This window comes from Ctenocephalides felis, unplaced genomic scaffold, assembly GCF_003426905.1.
Source record: "Ctenocephalides felis isolate EL2017-DRISC unplaced genomic scaffold, ASM342690v1 CF-g0.4_SCAFFOLD_01492, whole genome shotgun sequence".
In the NCBI taxonomy this organism is placed as follows: domain Eukaryota; kingdom Metazoa; phylum Arthropoda; class Insecta; order Siphonaptera; family Pulicidae; genus Ctenocephalides; species Ctenocephalides felis.
This window is the reverse complement of record NW_020537646.1, coordinates 38,442,013-38,462,697: the sequence shown is the minus strand read 5'-3', so window position 1 is coordinate 38,462,697 and position 20,685 is coordinate 38,442,013. Positions and strand designations below refer to the sequence as shown.

The 20,685-nt window shown below is 29.6% G+C and overlaps 1 protein-coding gene across 1 annotated transcript in view; it reads right to left on the bottom strand.

Annotated features, from left to right (window-relative positions):
- The window catches only part of LOC113371217, an 80,094-nt gene that overhangs the window by 11,141 nt on the left and 48,268 nt on the right, over nt 1–20,685 (bottom strand). The window contains exons 4-6 of the mRNA XM_026611856.1: nt 19,011–19,181; nt 15,493–15,639; nt 4,231–4,494 (exon numbers count right to left, since the gene is read on the bottom strand). Of these exons, the coding sequence (XP_026467641.1) occupies nt 4,231–4,494; nt 15,493–15,639; nt 19,011–19,181 (582 nt within the window). The remainder of the gene's footprint in view (nt 1–4,230; nt 4,495–15,492; nt 15,640–19,010; nt 19,182–20,685) is intronic.

The following is a 20,685-nucleotide window of genomic DNA, read 5'->3' as shown; positions in this document are numbered from 1 at the left end:
TTTAAGCAGCTTATAAAGTAAGGTATATGAATCAGCTTTTACGTAAGCTCCAATTCGGGGAAATTTTAGAAACGAAACCTTGCTCATAAAGTTATTTTAAGGAAACGGAATATATTATCATACATTATTTGTAATAGCAGCGACAATGTATATATATTGATCATTTATTATTATATGACATCAATAGATATTTAATATAAAATAAAAATAGAGATGCTTATAAAGTAAAATCTAAATTTAAAAAATTTTTGCTTGCAAAACTATTGATTCTACTTAGTTGAAGAATTGGTTTTTTTAGAACAATCAAATATTTCTTCTACAAAATAACATTTGTGTATTTTATAGCAAACTGATAACTTATTTAAAATATTAAGTTCAAAATTTGCAAACTTTTGTATCTTTGAATTTCATACATGTAATTTTTTGTGTTTTAAAGTTTAAGTAAAACAAGACCAAAGAAAGGAAATTGGCAATAATTGTGATAAACCATACGTTTGCTTTAGGTTTTTCTTATTGAGTTCAAATTCTTAAATAAATTGAGGATCAAAACACATTTAGTTCCATGATAAAAAATAGATATAAAGTTTGTAACATTCTTATCATATTCATCTAAATAAAAAGATTATTTTAGGAGTTGTATAATCAGAAAATTAAGGTTTGAATATTAGTATTTAAAAATTATTCAATTTAGTAAAACCCTCACCATCAGTGTTTTCTCTATCTATTATCTGTTATTGCTTTTTTATTGAGTCTTCAAATGTCTTGCTTTTCCTAATGCAAATTTTCATGAAATTTGCAAATCACAATTATTCCACATCATGAGCAACACGCACGTGCGCTTATTTCGGTGATATATATGATGATATGACATTTCAACAAAACAAATTATGTCTAAAAACAAACTGAAGAACACGTGTCGCAATTTTGATACGCAAATAATACTATTATTTAATTTCAAATAACATTTTTATATTTTTATAGATTGGTGTTTGATTTATATTTACAATCATTTAGGAAATATAGTGTCACACTCTATTGCACATTATTAGTGTATAAATGGCTTTGTCAATTGGTGTAATGGCATTAAAAGGTAAAATGTGGTATATCCCTTAATAAGTTAAAGTATCCGCAATATAATATAATATAAAATTAATAAGAATATTGATAATGTTTTTTTTAATGTTTTTAATATGGTATGAATTTTGAAATTATTAATACTAATTTATACCGAGATAATTACATCAACTGGACCAAATTAAAAAATAAATGCTTTGCATAATATTGTTAAAATAGTTATTAACTTCCCGTAGGGTAAGTTATAGTAATCGCAAAAAAATCGAAAATGAAAATTTTTGCATTTCTCGACGTTTCAAAACCTTCTGAACATTTTGGCATACCTTAGAAAAAATGTATGTATGTGTGTGTGTGTGTGTGTGTGTGTGTATGTATGTATGTATGTATGTATGTATGTATGTATGTATGTATGTATGTATGTGTGTGTATGTATGTGCGGATACAAATTTTCGTCGACGATTTTGGGAACACGGATCAACCGATTTGAATAATTCAAAAAACATTCGATTCGTATTGATAAGGAGACGTGCTGATTAGTTTTTCGCAAAGGCAGGTCTAGCCGTTCCGAAGATACGGGGCAAAAAGTGCCAAGAACGGTACCTCCGTTTTTAAGAGAACGGAGCGTCCGATTTGAATAATTCAAAAAACATTTTACTTGTATTGACAAGATGTAGAATTGATCAAATTTTCATGGAGGCAGGTCTAGCGGTTTCGGAGATCTAATGAAAAAAGTAAAAAATAATGCCATTCGGCGGTTAAAAATTATCCTTAGACATATGCACATCAAATTATCAGATATTTTATAGAGATTTTAACAATAAGTATATTTTTTTTTTACATTTTTATGGGTTCCGTACCAATGCTTATGCGTTAGACGGCGGCGCGGCACATGCGCGCTTTGACATTTCGTCTCTATGCAGTTCAAGCAGTGCGATTGCTTTAAAAAAAGTTCAGAATTTCCAAAATATGTCAAAATGAAGAAAACATTTTTTTCAAAAAAATTTTTTGTATCCAAAAAAAAATTTTTTTTTCAAAAAAAAATTTTTTTTTCATATAATTTTTTTTTTCAAAAAAAAGTAATTTTTTGTCAAATTTATAGTTTCTCAGAAATCTTATTTTTTTTAATTAATTTTTTTTCAAAAATGTTAATCGTTTTTAAAAAAATAATAATTTTTGGTACGGGAAGTTCCAGCAATTTGCCTTAAGGCACGATGCCCTAATTGCCTTAAGACAGAATTCCACTTACAGCTAGTTATTATTATTATTATTATTATAATATATTTTTATATTATTGTTGTTATAATATTCTTTTGGTGTAATGAATTTATTACTAGTTGATTTAATAAAAATAATATTAGTTTTGTATCTGAATTGATCTATACACTAATACATGAAAATGGATGTAAGAATGTCTGTGAGTCTAATTGTTAGGAATTCATTTCATTCAATCATACATCCATTCGCCGTGAAAATTTGGAAAAATATGAAGTATATCCCCGGACATATTTTATTTATACTAAAAATACTGATATACTTAGTAAGCTTATATTATATTTTGGGATGCTGAATGAGATATTTCTCTTGATGATGCTTCTTATACGGCTCAATAAATAATCACGAAAGATACATGCGCTATTTTCTATCTTTATAATCAGATGTAACAAAATCGCATTTTTTAGTAGATTTTCATTTATATGTATAAAACAACAGCCCCTGATTGTGTACTGGGTTTGATAATACAATACTAGGATGCATTGAGTCGGTTAGACAATATTTAATTTGTGCAGGAGATGCCAATTCTCATTATTTCTTGTTTCTTATACAAATTAATTCTAAACAATTGCAATTTTAAATTTACGTAAGAAATAAAAGTTGGTTTAAAAAAATACTAAAACTTAAAGCTACAGATGGGATTTCTAAGAATGAGCGAGTAAATTAGTTCTAAATTGTCATTGTTAAACGGTTTAGCGATAAATGTATTTAGTTGTCTTGCATGTTAAATTTGAATTTTCTCGTTGAATTTAAGATAATGTAATTAAGTTTCATATTTTCACTATTTCACTCTGCTCTTGAATTGAATAATTAATTTTTAATTTAGTTGCAAAAATTAACGTAATAATCATCAAAGTAAATTGTAATACTTCTTATGGAAAATTTACAAAATTTTATTATTTTAAAATGGTAAAGTTGTCATATTTATTATTCATATATTAAATATGTAAATCTGGAGCACCAATATATAGTTTCATAATTTTTTCCCCATGGTAAATAAATAATCACAAACCTAACATTTGAATATATGAATAAAAATGAATGTATGAATAAAAATACTTTTGTGTTATGCAGAGTTTAATACTCCATTTGGCGAAACCAAATTGCAATGCAAAAAATTCTGGAAACTTTAAAATTTAGATAATAACTATTATTCACATTGATATTTCTATTGTTTTGAGGATTGCACCTAACTTACCCCATTTTAGCTGTCCAAACAATACGAAAAAAATATGAATTAAAGTCGCATTCGTATGGACTAGGAACAAGTTAATAAAAATTGTTTACCACAAAATAAAAACTGTTTGGAAGAAAATTACTTTTTCTCATATTTTCGAATATTTCACAAATAGTAAAAGTTGGAAAAAGAGGATGAGCTTAGTTTTTACCGACGAAAAGCCTTTAATGAAAACTCAATTCAATAAAAGTTGAGAAATCGTGGGTATCGTAACCAGAAAAGACAGTTTCGAGAACAACGCGTATAAAGTTCAGAAAACAATGCTTATTTGAAAAATCATTTTCTACATATATTCTTAAATAGTGAAACTTTAAAAAATCGATTGTTTGAACTTCTTGATTAGAATAATAATTTATTATAATTCCATTACGCAATTTATAGTTAGATTTATTTTAAATACATTATATTTATGTAATGTCCGTTTATAAAACCTGGAAGTTCCAGTAATTTGCGGTAAAGCATAATATCATATATTCCACTATTTTATCTATTCAATTTTGTACCATATAGATTACTGACGCATTTATTATTTCAACAAGATCCATAAAATATTACTATGTCAATATGTATCAATGTCAATACTGAATGAATATGCAATTCTGAGTCAATTCCTATAGGAAAATAATGTATTTATTATCTCGACTCACCTGACGAATAAATGCGACGTGTGTCCCATGGATGCCGTGCAATGCATGAAAGGTGTCGTTAATGTGGCCGATCCATTTGCTGGGCTTGTGCGGATCATACATTTGTTGCTGTTTCTGGCAATCCTCACCAAACCATCTGGAGTCTGGGAGATTCGAACGTTATTTATGACGTAGTTATCGATGCCATCGTCTGTGTACCAATATTGAGATGCCTGGAGCAGCCCTAGGGCTTCTTGGAAATGCTGGGGTCCATGTCGTGATTCACTAAGAAAAAAGTATAATAAATAACTAATTTTAATCTAAAATGTTTATGTGCTAAGTTATGAAGCAGCAGTTATTGTTTTTTATGATGCACTAAAACGCCTCAATACTCAATTGCAAGCTAACATTTTTGACAAATATATAACTCTTTACTAAATAATATATTAATGAATATTATTTATTTAGCCTATCATGACATGTTTGCCAGTTCAGAATCTTGGCTGGATGAATTTTAAAGCAAATCATTTAAAGCCAGTTGATCTGGGTGTTTTGCTTAACCGTTTCTTACATCTGGTAGAGATTAAACTTCTATATATTCTACGTTTTATGACATTAGTCTGCATATGCTTTCAAAACTTTAAAATCAGTACAATCGTTTTTGACTAAAGAAATAAATATTAAATTACATACTATTTCTAAATTTAGTATCAAACCAACCAGAAAGACTTGAAACTTAAAAAAAACAAAATTAGCAAGTCGGATTTTCTGGCAACATAAACCAGTGCAAAAAAGATAACTTTCATGAGTCTTTTAAACAATTTGTTGCACTTAAAAATAACATATGCGAGAAGTCGGACTAATGTTTATTTTGCCAATAGCGTGTCATTATAAGGTTATGTTATACTACTTCATAGTTTTACTCACTTTTTTAGTGTTTTATTGATAAATACAGTTCAAAATACACTTTATAATTTTTTTTCAATTGTGACTAGTTTTTGAGGAAAGATTCAGTAATTTTCTAAGTTACTATTAATTAAATTACTATATTTTTTTTAATTTTTAAATTCGTTTCAGGGTTTTTATATAAAAACGTTTGTACTGTAGACTATTTCAGGATCCATCCATCTATCTTACAATACGTTTTTTCATAGTATATATTTTTAACGATGGAGATTAAAGATTATCAAGAAGCCGTTTTCTTTCCCAATCTTGAGTTTTGTTGAGGTCGCAGGATGTCCTTTATAGTTTGATTTAGGTGTATCTCTAATCTGCTCGGGATTTTGATGTCAATTCATTGTACATTTCGTAAACAGTCAACATTTTTTGATCACTATAAACAGTATATCATATATATACAATAATATAGACAAAATAGTATCTTTATTTTACATATGAGAAAGACATAAGAAGGTTTGACACTTTCTCAAAAAGATAACACAACAATATTTGAAACTAAGTGTTTAAAATACACATACATAGTAATTGCATAGCAATTATGTCAAAAAGAATAATTACAAAATCGATATGTTCATTCATTTCATTATATTTCAATTGCAGCCGGGTCGGTGAAGATACAGTTTGGCATGGCGTGTTTGCCATATCAAACTATTTTTTTCGTGAATTGGCCAAGTGCCCGAATGTTGATATTGTCGTGATTTCTACATTTGAGGTAAAAATTCTCAGTGAGCTTCTTTATAAAATCGTATACATACTGTTAAAATCGTACGTCAGTCTGTTCTTATATGTATTTTGTTTAATAGTAGCGTCTTGTCAGTGGGTCACTCGATACATCTTGCATTAGTCTTAGCGCTTTGTTCAATGTTGTCTGTAGTTTCTGTAAGTTCTTCTTTGAGCTTTGATAAAATTATGACCATTTTTCGATTGTTGTCAAAGACAAAGTCAAAAACAATAACACAATAGCACATCGTTTTCAAGAACTAAGAATTTTTGTTGAACTATGATTTCAAAATTTTCAAAATAGTTCGACTTTGAGAGTGTCATTTAAAAAAAAAATTAAAGTTTGCCGGCAAGTTTCATCATTTGTGGGACAATTCATACAACAGAGGCATGCAATAACATAGGTTTGATTGTGTCAAGGATAGCGTTTATTTGTTTTTCTGGCTCATCAGACTTTCATGGCTCAACAGAGGTCTCAGCAGATTCTTCATCCCAAACTTCTGACTAATATTTATGTTTTGTGTGTTTCGTGAAACTCTGTCTCCATTACTTGTGTCAGTGTGTTAGTTTTATTTTGATTATTGAAAATGAACAAAATTAAATATGCATCCACTTATACATATACAGTCAACCCTCGGTTAACGCGGCAAATCCGTACCGCGCAGTATGGGGACCGTGCTATAGAAAACTCGTATTTAACATACAATTCAAGCTATTTCGTAGTGCGTTCTATGGAAACTTATATAGTGCAGTATGGCAATCGCACTATGAGAGACTCAGAGTTAGTACAAATCGAACCATTTTTATCGTGCTATATGGAGACCAAGAAATACAACTTGAAGAAGGAGTAATACGGACGAAATGATATGTATGACATAGACAACTCATTCAAAAATTGGCGTGACGCAATAGTCAGTTCAAACGTGTACTTAGACAGCACGAAGATAAAAGTCGATAACAAAACTTACATTAATACTCTTTAGATATAAAGTTCCTATAATCACTCATAGGTTGCGCAAGGAACTTATGGGCTGTTGGACAAAAACCGTGTAATAGGAAGTCTGTGTAGTCGGAGGGATGTCGGATTTTTAGCTCCGCGTAGTATGGAAACCGTGCACCCAGAGTGCCGTGTTAACCGAGGGTCAACTGTACTTTTTCATTATACATTACACACAACTCATTCAAAGAATGATAGTTATTAGAGTTGTTTCGAATGAAAAATGATTTGTTTCTGGCAAAGTTTAAAAGCAAGAAAACAGAACGTAACTTTTATGAAAAAAATAATACGTAACGTCAATTCTATCCTCGTTTCTTTTGATAAACTTATACCAGATAAAATGTTATCTAAAAAGAACATTTAGTTCGATTGTTATTCCGCGCCTTCTGTCACCGCTGGTCCCACAAACCGACCGGGTCAATACGATATCCGTCCGCGGCGACCCAGAAACGTTAACTGCTTCCGGTTGGTCGAACGGCTTGGCGGATCTTCCATTTCCTTAGACCGCCCGGTCAAACGGAAGTTCTTTACCTCCCATTTCTATACGTTCGCTTTGATGCGTTTTTAATGGGATCGAACTTATTGATTGTTGTTATCGTTGCGATTGATATTACACGAACTATTGTGCACATGATGTTAAGGTTCGATCGATTTTTAATAAGCATGATTTCATCAGGTTTGTCTGGAATTTTAGGAGATATCAGTAGATAAATATTCTGATATGGGACACGTTATATAGGTTGTTTAGACTTTGAAGATAAGAATTTTATTAGATATAATTAACTTCCCGTAGGATAAGTTATAGTAATGGGTCGAAAATCAAAAATAAAAATTTCTGCAAATCTTCACGTTCCAGAGGTCTTTGAACATCTTCGAATACGTAAGAAAGAATGCATGTGTGTGCATGTTTTGTATGTCCGCATTTCTTTGTCCACGTTTTCGTGCGCACGGATCAACCGATTTGATTGGTTCAATAAACATTAAATTTCTATTGATAGGGAGATGTGCTGATTAGTTTTTGGCAAAAGCAGGTTTAGCCGTTACGGTGATGCATTCGTATAAGCTACAGAAATGTCTCACCAAAATGGCGACCGTTCAAAAAAAAGAGTGTGCGTAAGGATCACACGCGATTGAAGTAAAACTTCTACTTATACTACTGTACAAAGCAGCAAACTTAAGTTAAAAAAAATACATCATATAACAATTTTGAATAAGGTTTATTTATATGGTAACACTCGTGATGTACACACTTCTTAGTGTCAACCATTATACACATCTATATAATGATAAATCATAAATTCTATATTTATAATAGCATTAAAAATATGTATAATATTTAAAAACAATAAAGTCATACTGTAATAAAGTCATAATGTAAATAAAGTCATACTTCAGATATGACATGATCGGTTTGTCATTGTAATTAGTATTTAGAAATGAACCTTCATTAGAGAAATGAAGTAATTGCTGGATAATAAATTCTATAATATTCGTTCATACAGTGGATTATGTTAAACAACGCCTAAACAAATATTGTTTTTACAACTTCACTCATCATGTAATTGTGTTTGAAAAACTTCATGTAATTAAAATTAACATTCATTGACTGTTTGTATTTTCTTTTTACTTTTTTGCTGGCAATATAATCTCATTCTGTGAACGGCTGTAATATCTGTCTCGCCTAAAAATACTTTCCATTTTATTAACTTCAAAGATTCATAGAAACTACGAATAATATAGAAATATTTTCTAATCAATAAACTTACGTTTAGTTCACGGAACAAATGTTTAATTTGTTTTATTATTTTTAAGGAACAGGGTAAAATATTCTTCTGATTTAGACATTTTTCATTAAATCCAGATTAGTACTATGATGTAGCTTTAAAATGTTTATTTATCTATGCTCATATCCTTGTTGGTATTGGTACGAATACAACGACAGCTCTCTATTCACATACACGACGACTAATCACAATCGACCCGTCTAGAAATATCATCGAGCGCGAATAACAAATCATTGGCACTCGACTCTTATCTTATCGACTTTTATCTGCCGTAACGCACTTCCGTTGCATTTGTACGGATTTACACCCTAGTCGCGCCTAAAGAAGTTTTACTTCAAAAAAATTACAACTTTTTAAAATTTGTAATTTGTAAAAATCACCCCAAAGATAAGCATTGAAAGACTTTGGAATATTGTCAAGTAAATCAGTTGCGTAGATGTTGAGAAATGTGTGTATCGTATCAAAAAACATAGTTTGCGAAAATGGCTAACAGCTATATATCCAAAAATAATTTAAATTTTGAAAAATACTTTTGTACATATATTTTGGAATAGTTTCAACTTCGAAAATATCGGCACAGTGGAATCGATTTATTAAAACATTTAGGCTAAAGTACACCCTCAAACAATTCATTTGAATTGACATCTATAAACCAGTGCATTTGCTAGAATATAATATGATAATTAATAAAACGAAAATAATAATTATTTTGATATTCTATATATTTTTGTTTATGTAATAGTTACTTAAAATAGTTGCTTAAATACTTTTATAACGAATTAGTTGATTATTAGTCGGTATTTCAATTAACTTCGATGGAAATTATTGATGAGTCTGATTTTGATTTGAAATGAATTGAATGAGTCTCTATTATAGTAATTTGGAATCTTTTTGATATTTTTTGCATATGAAACTTATTCATATAAATCTAATTACTTAAGTCAGGTAATCATGTTAATTAATTCATATAAAATTCTGAAATATTGCAATGTAGAATATAATCAAGAATTCTAAGAATGCATCTCATATTTTGTCAGATAAGGTTTTCTAAAAGTCAGAATTATTCTCTTAGATAATTTAAGAAGATAAGTACGTAAACCAAATCAAGTCTTTTTATATATTTTTCTTCAGTAGTTCTAAGGAACTAGTAATTAAAGGAAACAAAATATTAAATTTTCATATTACTTCATATAGATTGCAAGATTTGCGTTTCGAGATTATTTTCAAGATGTACATCAGTACAGTTTTCAATTATTTATATATGCTAGATTTGTTGAAAATCCAATTTTTATACAATTATGTGATAATAGATTCTCAGACGCTATGAATAGGAAATTGATTATTGGCACGTGTATCTATTAAACTCCAGAATCAACATTATCTTCCTCAATACAATCACAGAAAAAAATTATTTTAGACACGTGTCACAAAATTTTAACTATTGAGGTTTCTGTTAAAGGCAAGTTTATTAGAAAAGTATTTTGATGTAAACTTGCAGGGGCATAAAAATATACAATTAAAACTTTATATCCAGAAATGTATTTTGCATATTGTTGGGCAGTTTCCCACGTAGTTATTATAAACTATTTTTAAAGAAACATACTCGTATGAACATGGTCGTATATTATTAAGTAGTGTTGTGCTTTTTGAAATTGAATATTTCAAAATTTGACAAAAGTAATTTATAAAATTGTCTTAAAATTAACGCTTTGCAGTCTGTTCACAAAATGGTAATATATTGAACTATTAAAAAAATTCTAGTTATAAATGAATAAAATATTGTATACTGTAAATGAGATAATCCTACTATTAAGTTCTACTATTTAATGATGCTCCAATCAAGTTAATATAATAAATTATTGATACAATCTTTTCTTAAATAATTGAAGAAAATGACCAGTGTTGAAAAATTTTAAATTTAAATCTTAAATTTTTTCTATGAAAATTAGCAATAAAAATATTAAAGTAAATGTCCGCCAACGAATATAACTATTTATAATTGTATATTATATATTAATTAACCATATTAACCGGGTCTGCTCTTTATAGCACAGCAACTTCAGTAACAAATTTATTGCACAATTTAATTCAGATTTTAACTACAAGATTAAATAATCTGTTGCATTTTTTATCGTTCAAAGGGATATCTCATATTGTTTAAACATCCGTTCATAACTTTTGTTTTTCATTCAAATAGTCTATAACTATCCAACGGAATTTTAAGCTAGTGGGGGGCATTGACGTTTTTTTAAATTATTTTTATTCACAGTCCATAACCGCTAGATCTGCCTTCCCAACAAATTAATCAGTTTTTTATCTTGTCAATAAAGTAAAATGTTTTTTGAGTTATTAAAATCGGATACTCCGTTCTCTTAAAAACAGAGTTACCGTTTTTGGCACCTTTTGCCCCGTATCTTCGGACGGCTAGACCTGCCTTCGTCAAAAACTAATCAGCACGTCTCCTTATCAATACGAAACGAATGGTTTGTGAATTATTCAAATTGGTTCATTCGTGTTCCCAAAATCGTCGACGAAAATAAGTATCCGCACACACACACATACACACACATACACACACATTCACACACACACATACATCAATTTTTTCTAAGGTATGCCAAAATGTTCAGAAACTTTTGAAACGTAAAGTTATACAATAATTTTCATTTTCGATTTTCTTGCGATTACCATTACTTGCTCTACGGGAAGTTAAAAATTTCGTTTACTTTCTACAGCTGTAAAAACTCATAACAAAAACACTCATCTACTTAGTATAATTAAAACACACTTTCAGACTCTCAACAAAAATAATTACATTAACTTTGCATTTTCAACTGCAGTACTTTTCTCAAAAGTTTCTTTCTACGTATGCAAATATATTCAATAATTTAATTGAAATTTTATACAGTTTTTGTCACGTAATAAATGATCCTCTATTTTCTCAAACTACTTTTAAAATGCCGTTCTTGTAATAAAACTAGAATGTTATTACCTCGACAAGATACTTGAAATTGGAACGTGACCCGACCGCTCAGAACATTATTAAAATTGAATTATCATAGAAAAAGAAACAGAAAGCATAAAATTCAGAATAAAGAAGGAAATAAATATTTAAACCAGATGCATTATTCATTGTGTACTCTCGTTATTCTAAGATGTTTTGGGACATTTTGTACAAGTTACTACATTATTTAACGATGAATTCTATAATGAAGCTCACGGCGCAGAAAATCATTATTTTGAGTGTAATCTTGAATAAATATTTGTTGCGAAAGATGTAATAAGTGGAATTACATCAGGCATCCGTGTTAAAAAACCTTAAAATAATTACGTTGATTGAAATTGCAATTTTTAATTACATAAAACCTAAGAACGATAAATTTGAATTGAATAAATATTTAATAGTAATAGTACAATTATTCATTGGTAATAATTTCAATTGTAATTTTATAATTTTTCTGTAAGCTCACGAAAGTTATGATCTTACACAAAGCTTTAAAAAATTGGCAGTGTCACAATTTGTTGGCCTAATTTTGTTCAGGTGATTTTTCACTCGAAGATGAAAAAGCTTTAGTCATCCAGTTTAAGTTGAATAAAAATGAATAGTGTAATTCCAACTGTTATTACTAACCGAATAATAAATTCTGATGCCTACATAAAATAACCAACAAAACTAGTTGTGTATGGCGTCGTGCCTTAAGGCAAATTGCTGGAACTTCCCGTACCGTAATAAAGTATTCGAGGAATATATGTTTTCCAATAGATTATTATAAATACTGACCCTTTCATTATTTTTTTTTCTATAGACAAAATATTACAGAATTGGACGACGATGTTCAAAATTGAAAAAAAACTGAAATATTTTTTTTCTTTTGCCAAATTGTTTCGTTAACACAAGTAGAAAGTTTTTTGATTCGGATGTTTATTTCTCTCAATTCGCAATTTTTTGCACATTTAGCTTCATATCTCCGAGACAGCTGAGCTGGACTTGCCTTTGCCAAAAACTAATCAGCACACTTCCCTATCAATAGGAATCGAATGTTTTTTGAATCATTCAAATCGGTTGAACCGTGCGAAGAATTTTCAAGAGAGTGAGATGATAATGCAGTTCGAAAGATGACAAACGTCATTGATCAAAATAGACAATACATTTAAAAATTAATTTATTCAGTTCTAACAAAAATCTTGATAAAAAAAATCGTTAAACATAGATAAGACACATTTGACTTCTTTATTAAAATAAATTATCTAATGTAATTTATCCGACATGAATCAATTTAAATTATTAAGAACATTAATTCTTTTCCGATGGTCACCTGCAATTTCTCATTTGAATGAAAAAAGTCGTATTAATAAATAATGAAAATTGCTTTGTAATTGAATAGCTGGCATCTATATCTATATATAAGTATTTTTCAATATACTACATTTCATGTGAATTTTTTACTAATTGTAAGGTAACCATATTTTTTCCAGACAAAATCGGGGCGGCAATTTTTTTACTCATAACTGTCGACTTTTAGTACGAACTTTATTATTCGATTATATGTAATACTTCTTCATCTATGACATATTATATCTTACATTTTTCGATCTAGGTTTTTTTTTGCTTTTGAGCCTTGTATAAAATTCTACTCAATTTTCTTCATAATTAATTTGAAAATATTAGCATTGCTTGTATGTTTGTTGCCATAATTTTTATTAATTTTCTAAAATCCGGGACAATCCAAAATATCTAAATCCGGGACAAATATTGCTTTTAGAATTACCCAAGGCACAATGTGGAAATCCGGGACTGTCCCTGCCAAACCGGAACATATGGTCACCTTATTAACTTCCCGAAGGAGAAGTTTATGTTTTCATCAAAAAATCCGAATCGCTAATTTTATGTTTTCTGGACGTTTCAAGCCATTCTGAATCGAATGAGACCAAATTTGGAAAAAGTATGTGTGTGTGTGTGTGTGTGTGTGTATGTGTGTGTGTGTGTGTGTGTGAACAGATTTTTTGCCGTAAATCGACGTTTTCTCCAAAACGGCTGGACCGATTTCAAAAATTTAAAAGCCATTTGATGTATCTCGATGAGGACTATCGTCTCTGAGTTTTGTGCGGCGATCGGCCGGGCCGTTTCTTTGTAAATTGCAGAAAACTGAAAAATTTTTCGTCCACGTTTTAGCCCGCAATTCTGAATCGATTCTGAAAATTCAAAAACCGTTCGATAGATATTGGTTGGGAATCGTGCTGATTAGTTTTTGGTAAAGATCGGCCGGGCCGTTTTCTTGTAATAAAGTTTTTAAAAAAAAAATTTCGACGATTTTTATGATTATTTTTTTGACGATAGATACCATAGTTTTCTAGGTCATACTAAAATATTACGGCCCTACGACAACTGGTTTAGCTTTAAAAATTCGTCAAAGTTTGCAAAAATCAGTATGGTCTTTTTGGCATTTGTCAAAATTACACTTTTGATCGACGCTTTCTCAAAAACGCCTGAACCGATTTTAGAAATTTAAAAGCTATTTGATGTATTTCGGTGAGGACTATCGTTTGTCAGTTTTGTGCAACGATCTGCCAAGCCGTTTCTTTGTAATTTGAAAAAAAGTGTTAAACTTTTCGTCCACATTTAAGCTCATCCTACCGAACCGATTTCAAAAAATCAAAAACTGTTCGAAAGATATTAGTTAGGAATGGTACTGATTAATTTTAGGTGAAAATCTACCGAGCCGTTTTCTTGTATTTAACTGTTGAAAAAAAGTGTTAAATTTTCGTCCACATTTAAGCTCATCCTACCGAACCGATTTTGAAAAATCAAAAACTGTTCGAAAGATATTAGTTAGGAATGGTACTGATTAATTTTAGGTGAAAATCTACCGAGCCGTTTTCTTGTAATTAACTGTTGAAAAAAAGTGTTAAATTTTCGTCCACATTTAAGCTCATCCTACCGAACCGATTTTGAAAAATCAAAAACATATGAAGCCTCTGCCTAGAAAATATACTTCGTCTCCAAGGTCTTGAAATGACCAAGAAATTCTTTACTTTAATCAAGTTATAATAATTATCATCGTTTTCTACAATTTGGAAAAATAATCGTATGCGTCGATACAATTTTGTCACAATGAGAACCACTTATGTATTCAGATTATTATATTAAAAATAATAAAAAAGAATAAAAAATTTTTTTTTTATAATCAATGATAGTGATAAATATAAATTTCTTAATAATTATAAAATAAAAAAATATTGTTAAAGGCATATCAAGTTGCTTATTCTAAAATTGGATTGATTAAGATTTCGGGAAGTTCATGCAACTTGCCTTCAGGCTAAATGCACCTTCAACTAGTTTCTAAGTTTTATAGATAGCAACCAAAACAGTTTTACCATACCTATATGATAATTTTTATTATTATAATTTCTTTGATAGTGATGGATATTTCATTGATGCAATAATGCCGGGAAAAGCCTATTTTCATTTGAAAACATTTTGCTTTCTATAGTTTCATGTTACAAACCAATGTTAATAATACTTGATATCAGGCTGCTCGAAGCGGTTATCGAAACTGACACCTTTGATTCTAATCCCATAGCTCTAAACACTTACGGTGGTGCTCTACTTAAAAACTGCAAATTAAAGTCTTGTACAAAATTGTACTGACATGCGGGAACAACACGTACATGCAGTATTTTTCTAACAATAAGACTTGAAAAGCTCATCACATGTGAATATAGATATATAATTGTTACTATTATGATTCTTTTCTAATAAATTACCGTTCGTTAAATCGACATGTTAAAATTAAATTGGTATATTTTTATTAACAAACTTACTTATAAAAGACGCTCAGTGAGAAATCTTGGCTCATGTCTGTGAAGGAGTCCGTGGTCGTTCGTGTTCCGGCAGCATCGACTAAGTAGACTAAGGCGCACTGGTCGCTTGTAAAACTGACGCCTTTGTACCACATTTTTGCGTATCGGCTGAAAATGATGAAATATGTGTATCTATGAAGAAGAATTTAATATTACCAAACTTATCTCATGAAATGAAGTTGATTGGTCTTAACTCCTTAACTTACAAAACGAAAATATTACGGGCATAGCCCGGGTACGATAATCGGGCCAGAAGCAAATATTACGCATTTCGGACATGGCCCGGTACGGTGATCGCATGAATTACAAAATATTTACATATACAAAACTGTAAAATACAAAATTATTTTTATTTTTGAGATAAACTGTACACTGTGTGAGAAAATAGTCACGAACGCTGCGCGAGTTAGTACAACTTTGATTCGAATCTAAATTTAAGGGGTTAAATAAAAAAAGTAACTTTATGCGATTGGGAAATATGACCCATACTGGCTTATAAGCACAACAATTGTAACAACTGTTATACAATAATGAGAATAATAAGTAGGTAGTACTGCCCTAGGGCAATTCTGTGAGTTGAGTTAAACTCCTATTCGATTCAGAGAAGAATTGTGTGAAATATTTCTCATTGCCATTTCAATCCGCAGTGCTCGAAATGAGCTACTTTGAATTAGAAACATATTTTTCATATATTATTTAAAATGAAAAGTGATATCACTACTGCATGATACCAAGTTATCCACGGCGGCGGTTCAAACTCATGACCTTGTCCACAAGAAAGTGTGCTTAACGTCACGCAATGGAACACCTGTTAGTGATTATACTAATGCATTATTAAGATTATTTTTGCAAGCACAAAATTATTCTAATAAAACGTTACAATGAAAACCAATTCCGTTTAATTAATTAATATATAAATTACCTCACATTTATAATAAATATTATTTCAATGATAGCGAGGCTTCTATCCATTCATTGTGATTTGTACATTGATATTAACTGGTTTGGTGTGGGCTTATTGCAAAATAAAATCAGCTTTATCAGCGGCATTAAAACATTTTTTATAAAATTATAAACTTTTTAAATTTTTTCGTTATTTTACAGTTACCACTATGATATACTATCAGTGAGATGTAAAGGCCGAATGATAAGGTGTAAGGTTAATAATTGTCAAATTGTTAATTGATAAATTTGTTTATTTTACGGAGGGACTAATAAAATGGTAAATTTGAGTATATTTTTTGCCTTCGCTTACTTGTACCGCAAGAAAAAAATAAATTAGAATAAACAACTGTTATATATGGATATATATATATATATATATATATATATATATATATATATATATTTGTATAGTAAGTATAGTTAGTAGTCAAATATAGTAACTAGTTGTGCAGAGCTTGTTGCATAAGGTTCAACAATAAAGTTTGAGCTGATGGTATATGGTATAAACAAACATCGTTTTAATTGCAAAACTTTGATTAAATGACATCGTTAACATGCAACCGTGATTGAAGTAGTAGTAAATAATAAGTTTACTAGTGAAGGAAGTAGTAACATAATTCGAACTTTGAGAAAAATCGATAATTTTTATTTCCATGAATATTAATATCTATAATTAGTGAAGAGAACACAAAAATTTTGAAAATTTAATGCGATTTAAAATAGAACGTTTCTGATGAGTAATCTGACTCTAGACTTTATGATTTACTGCTCTCTTCAACTAGTTTTGCATGCAAAATGTAGCTTTGAGAAAGATTGAAAAGATAAAAAAATGAACATGCAAAGGTTCATCTGAATATCGCGCGTTCTGAGAAAAAATGACTGCAGTTGGACTGATGTTGATGGAAAGATAACTTTTAAAAAATCTGATTCAAAATGATATTTAGAGGATAACTAAAGCTCGGAAGGAATCGAACTACGTATAAGAAAGAAAACTAAAAGCTGAGGCGAAGGCTTTAGAAATTTAATCTAAATGTTAAAATTCAGTGCTATTACTAGAGTTCTAGTTAACATCACAGTAGTTTATAAAAAGTAATATTTGTGATTGCTATTCAAAAACTATTATAAGTAACTGTTCCTAAATGGATTACTGATAATTAAAAACACATTGCTTTTTTTTTCAAATATATTGTTTTATAACTTCTCAGCTATAAAGCAGAGTGGGCCTTAAAGATTCGCAATGAAAATGTTGAAGTTAGATATTTTCAAGTAGAGAGCAAAATATTTGAAATAAGCCCATTACGCCCAAATTACCATAAATTAAGTGAAAAAATAAATTTTACAAGAGATAAATTAAATAAATATTATTATAACATTGGTGATGAATATTTCTGACAAAATACTAGATCGGTTATATACTGTGTAATAATGTAATCATAATGTATATTTTGGTTTGGTAGCTATTATTTAATAAAATTAAAAATTAAATATTCGATTTGTTTCCCCGCTATGGGGTGAAAAAGGACAATCGACAAATTTCAGAGAAATAAAAGAACACATTTCTATGATTTGGAATTGACTTGGAATTTTACTGAACATAGTAAGTAGTTGTTTGAATTGTGTTATGTGTTGTGATGTAATTCATTTGGTATGTTTAGACAGTATAATTGCTTAAGGGGGTATTCTAGTGTAGAAATAAAAAAAAATCGATTTTTTTAATTTCATATTTTTAAAGTTTAACTATCTAAGAATATGTGTACGAGAAGGTTTTTGAAAATTTGAATTATTTTCGGAGATATAGGCATTTTACTGACTCGGTCTCGATACTGGTTTGGCTTCACGCAAAACTTTAAATGCGTTTTTCTCAGAAGAGACTTTTCCAGTACCGTTGACACGATTTCTCGAGTTTTAATCGACCGATTTACTTGAAATGTTCAGAGTCTTGTTTATAAACCTATCTATAGCCTGAATTAGGATTAACCCCAAATTCCAATTTTTACTATTTTTAAAAAAATCGAGAAAGTCAAAAAACAGTAAAAAAACTATTTTTCAAACAGTCGCCAATTAATGAAAAAAATTTTTTTACTCATCGCTAGTTCATGCGATTGCGACATTATTGTAAATTAATAATCTTTCTATTTTTTGCATTTACGATGGCTAGGAGGGCTGAAATCATGCCAAGACTAAGATGCCAATTTTTTGAGACCACCCACTTTATCAGCTGCCAGTTTTTACATTTTTCAACTTTTTTATCTTTTAATTTTTGTTTCGTGTTTTAATAATATTAATGAACAAGTGGTAAAAAATGGATAGTAAAAACATTCATTGCTTTCTTTTACGACACTTTAAAAATGACCTAAAATTCATCGCTCTACACTAGAATACCCCCTTAAAGTCAAATATTACTTTGGTGCCTCGCACTAAATTCTTCAAACTTGTCTCTAATATATAACAATATTTCATTCATGATCTCATTATTTGAATATAATAAAAGCAAATTGATTACTCATATAGAGCGAAGTAAATAGTTTCCTTACTTATTATTATTGTGTATATCGTGTGCCAAAATTTCTACCCTTGACCCGTACTGGTAGACTCTGCCATTAGGGTGCATTAAGGCGGCGGCCGAACCCGTTCCTGCAAGACTCATCACGATGTTGTTTTTGAAATTGATCACGCGAACTGCCTTGTCGATGGTCAAGTCCACTCTGAAAGAAAATCGAATGCTTACCTTGGCCGATCACTCATATACTATATATAATATCTCATATAATAAAATACAATATAATAAAGTGCTGCGATGAGATTGGTCCGAGAAAGGGTACGCAATAATAAACTACGCAGTGTATTGCGTTTTTCTAATAAAAAGGAACTATAGATATTTGGAAGATATAGTTTATTGAAGAAGAAAAAAACATAAAAAATCTAAATATATATATATATATATATATATATACAACTAAGTCTGTTTTTACACGGTAGATTGGTTCCAGAAGCCGTGTAAAAAAAAACCGTGTAAAAAAGACATTGATCTTATACAAAAATGGGTGATTTGTTCCTAATCTCTAAAACCTATTAAAATTAGTTAAAAACAAGATTTTTTAGGAACAAGAATTCATGTTTATTTTATTAAATCTTATTTTCACAAGCATAGTAATTAATGATAAAAAAGATATGCACTCTAATCTTAAAAGTAATATAAATTAAATGTATGGCAAGTTCAGGAACTAAAAAACTATGTAGTGAACGAAAAGAATAGGTTATTACTTAAATCCGCCCAGTAAATTTTATTGTATGCACATAAAGGGAATTCTCCTAAATTAGTGCTATTCACATTTGCTTTGTTTTTTCATTTGCAAAGTCTGAACATTCATTTTGAAATTATATTGTTACGTGGAATGCTCAGCGAATTGACCGAGGTTGAGAAAATTTGACATAACGGAAAATTTAAGTTTTGCCATGAGTTTGCATGATGCCTAGTTCCCTACCAAAAACTGTTGTATTTTCAGATCTTAATATTCAACCTCTTTATTTTTTGCAAAAATTGCTCTTTATGCAAACCGTTAACAACTGTTAGTCTGCATGGGAAATATGGGCGGGGTGGACTACCCTTGATTAAAATAAAATATTTTAATTTTAAGTGAAATTCATGCTTTTTTACAAAAAATATGAATTGATTTTTAGTAAAAAACACTAACTGATTGAAAGCGTGGTGAAAAATTATTCGTTTTCTAAAATGGCTATTATGAAATAGAGATTTGTGAAAGGAGGGTGAAATAAAAAATGATGCAAAATCTTATAATTTGTTTTCTGTCACTTCTCTCTTCAAATGATCTAGGAAACAGATTTCTGCATTGTTTCATACATCTTTACAGAGTTGTTTTTTGTAGAATCCAGCAGCAATCTGCAAATATAGTTAAAACTAATGCTCTTGGTCTTTCTGCAAACATATTTGCAATTATTTGGAAATATTTTTGCAGGTTGCAACTGGTTTCGACTATATAGATATCAATATAAAACTCAATATAGATATTGCAAAAATGAGTTGCACAAGACATCTAAGGATAAAAGGACCGGAAAACGACAGGCATAAGATTTTAATCATTATAACTATATATATATAAACATTATAAGTAATCATAATTACTAAATCGAAGTCTTGATTGTTTTTCCGATTTTTCTACTCTTCTAATTATAATAATAATTATAAAT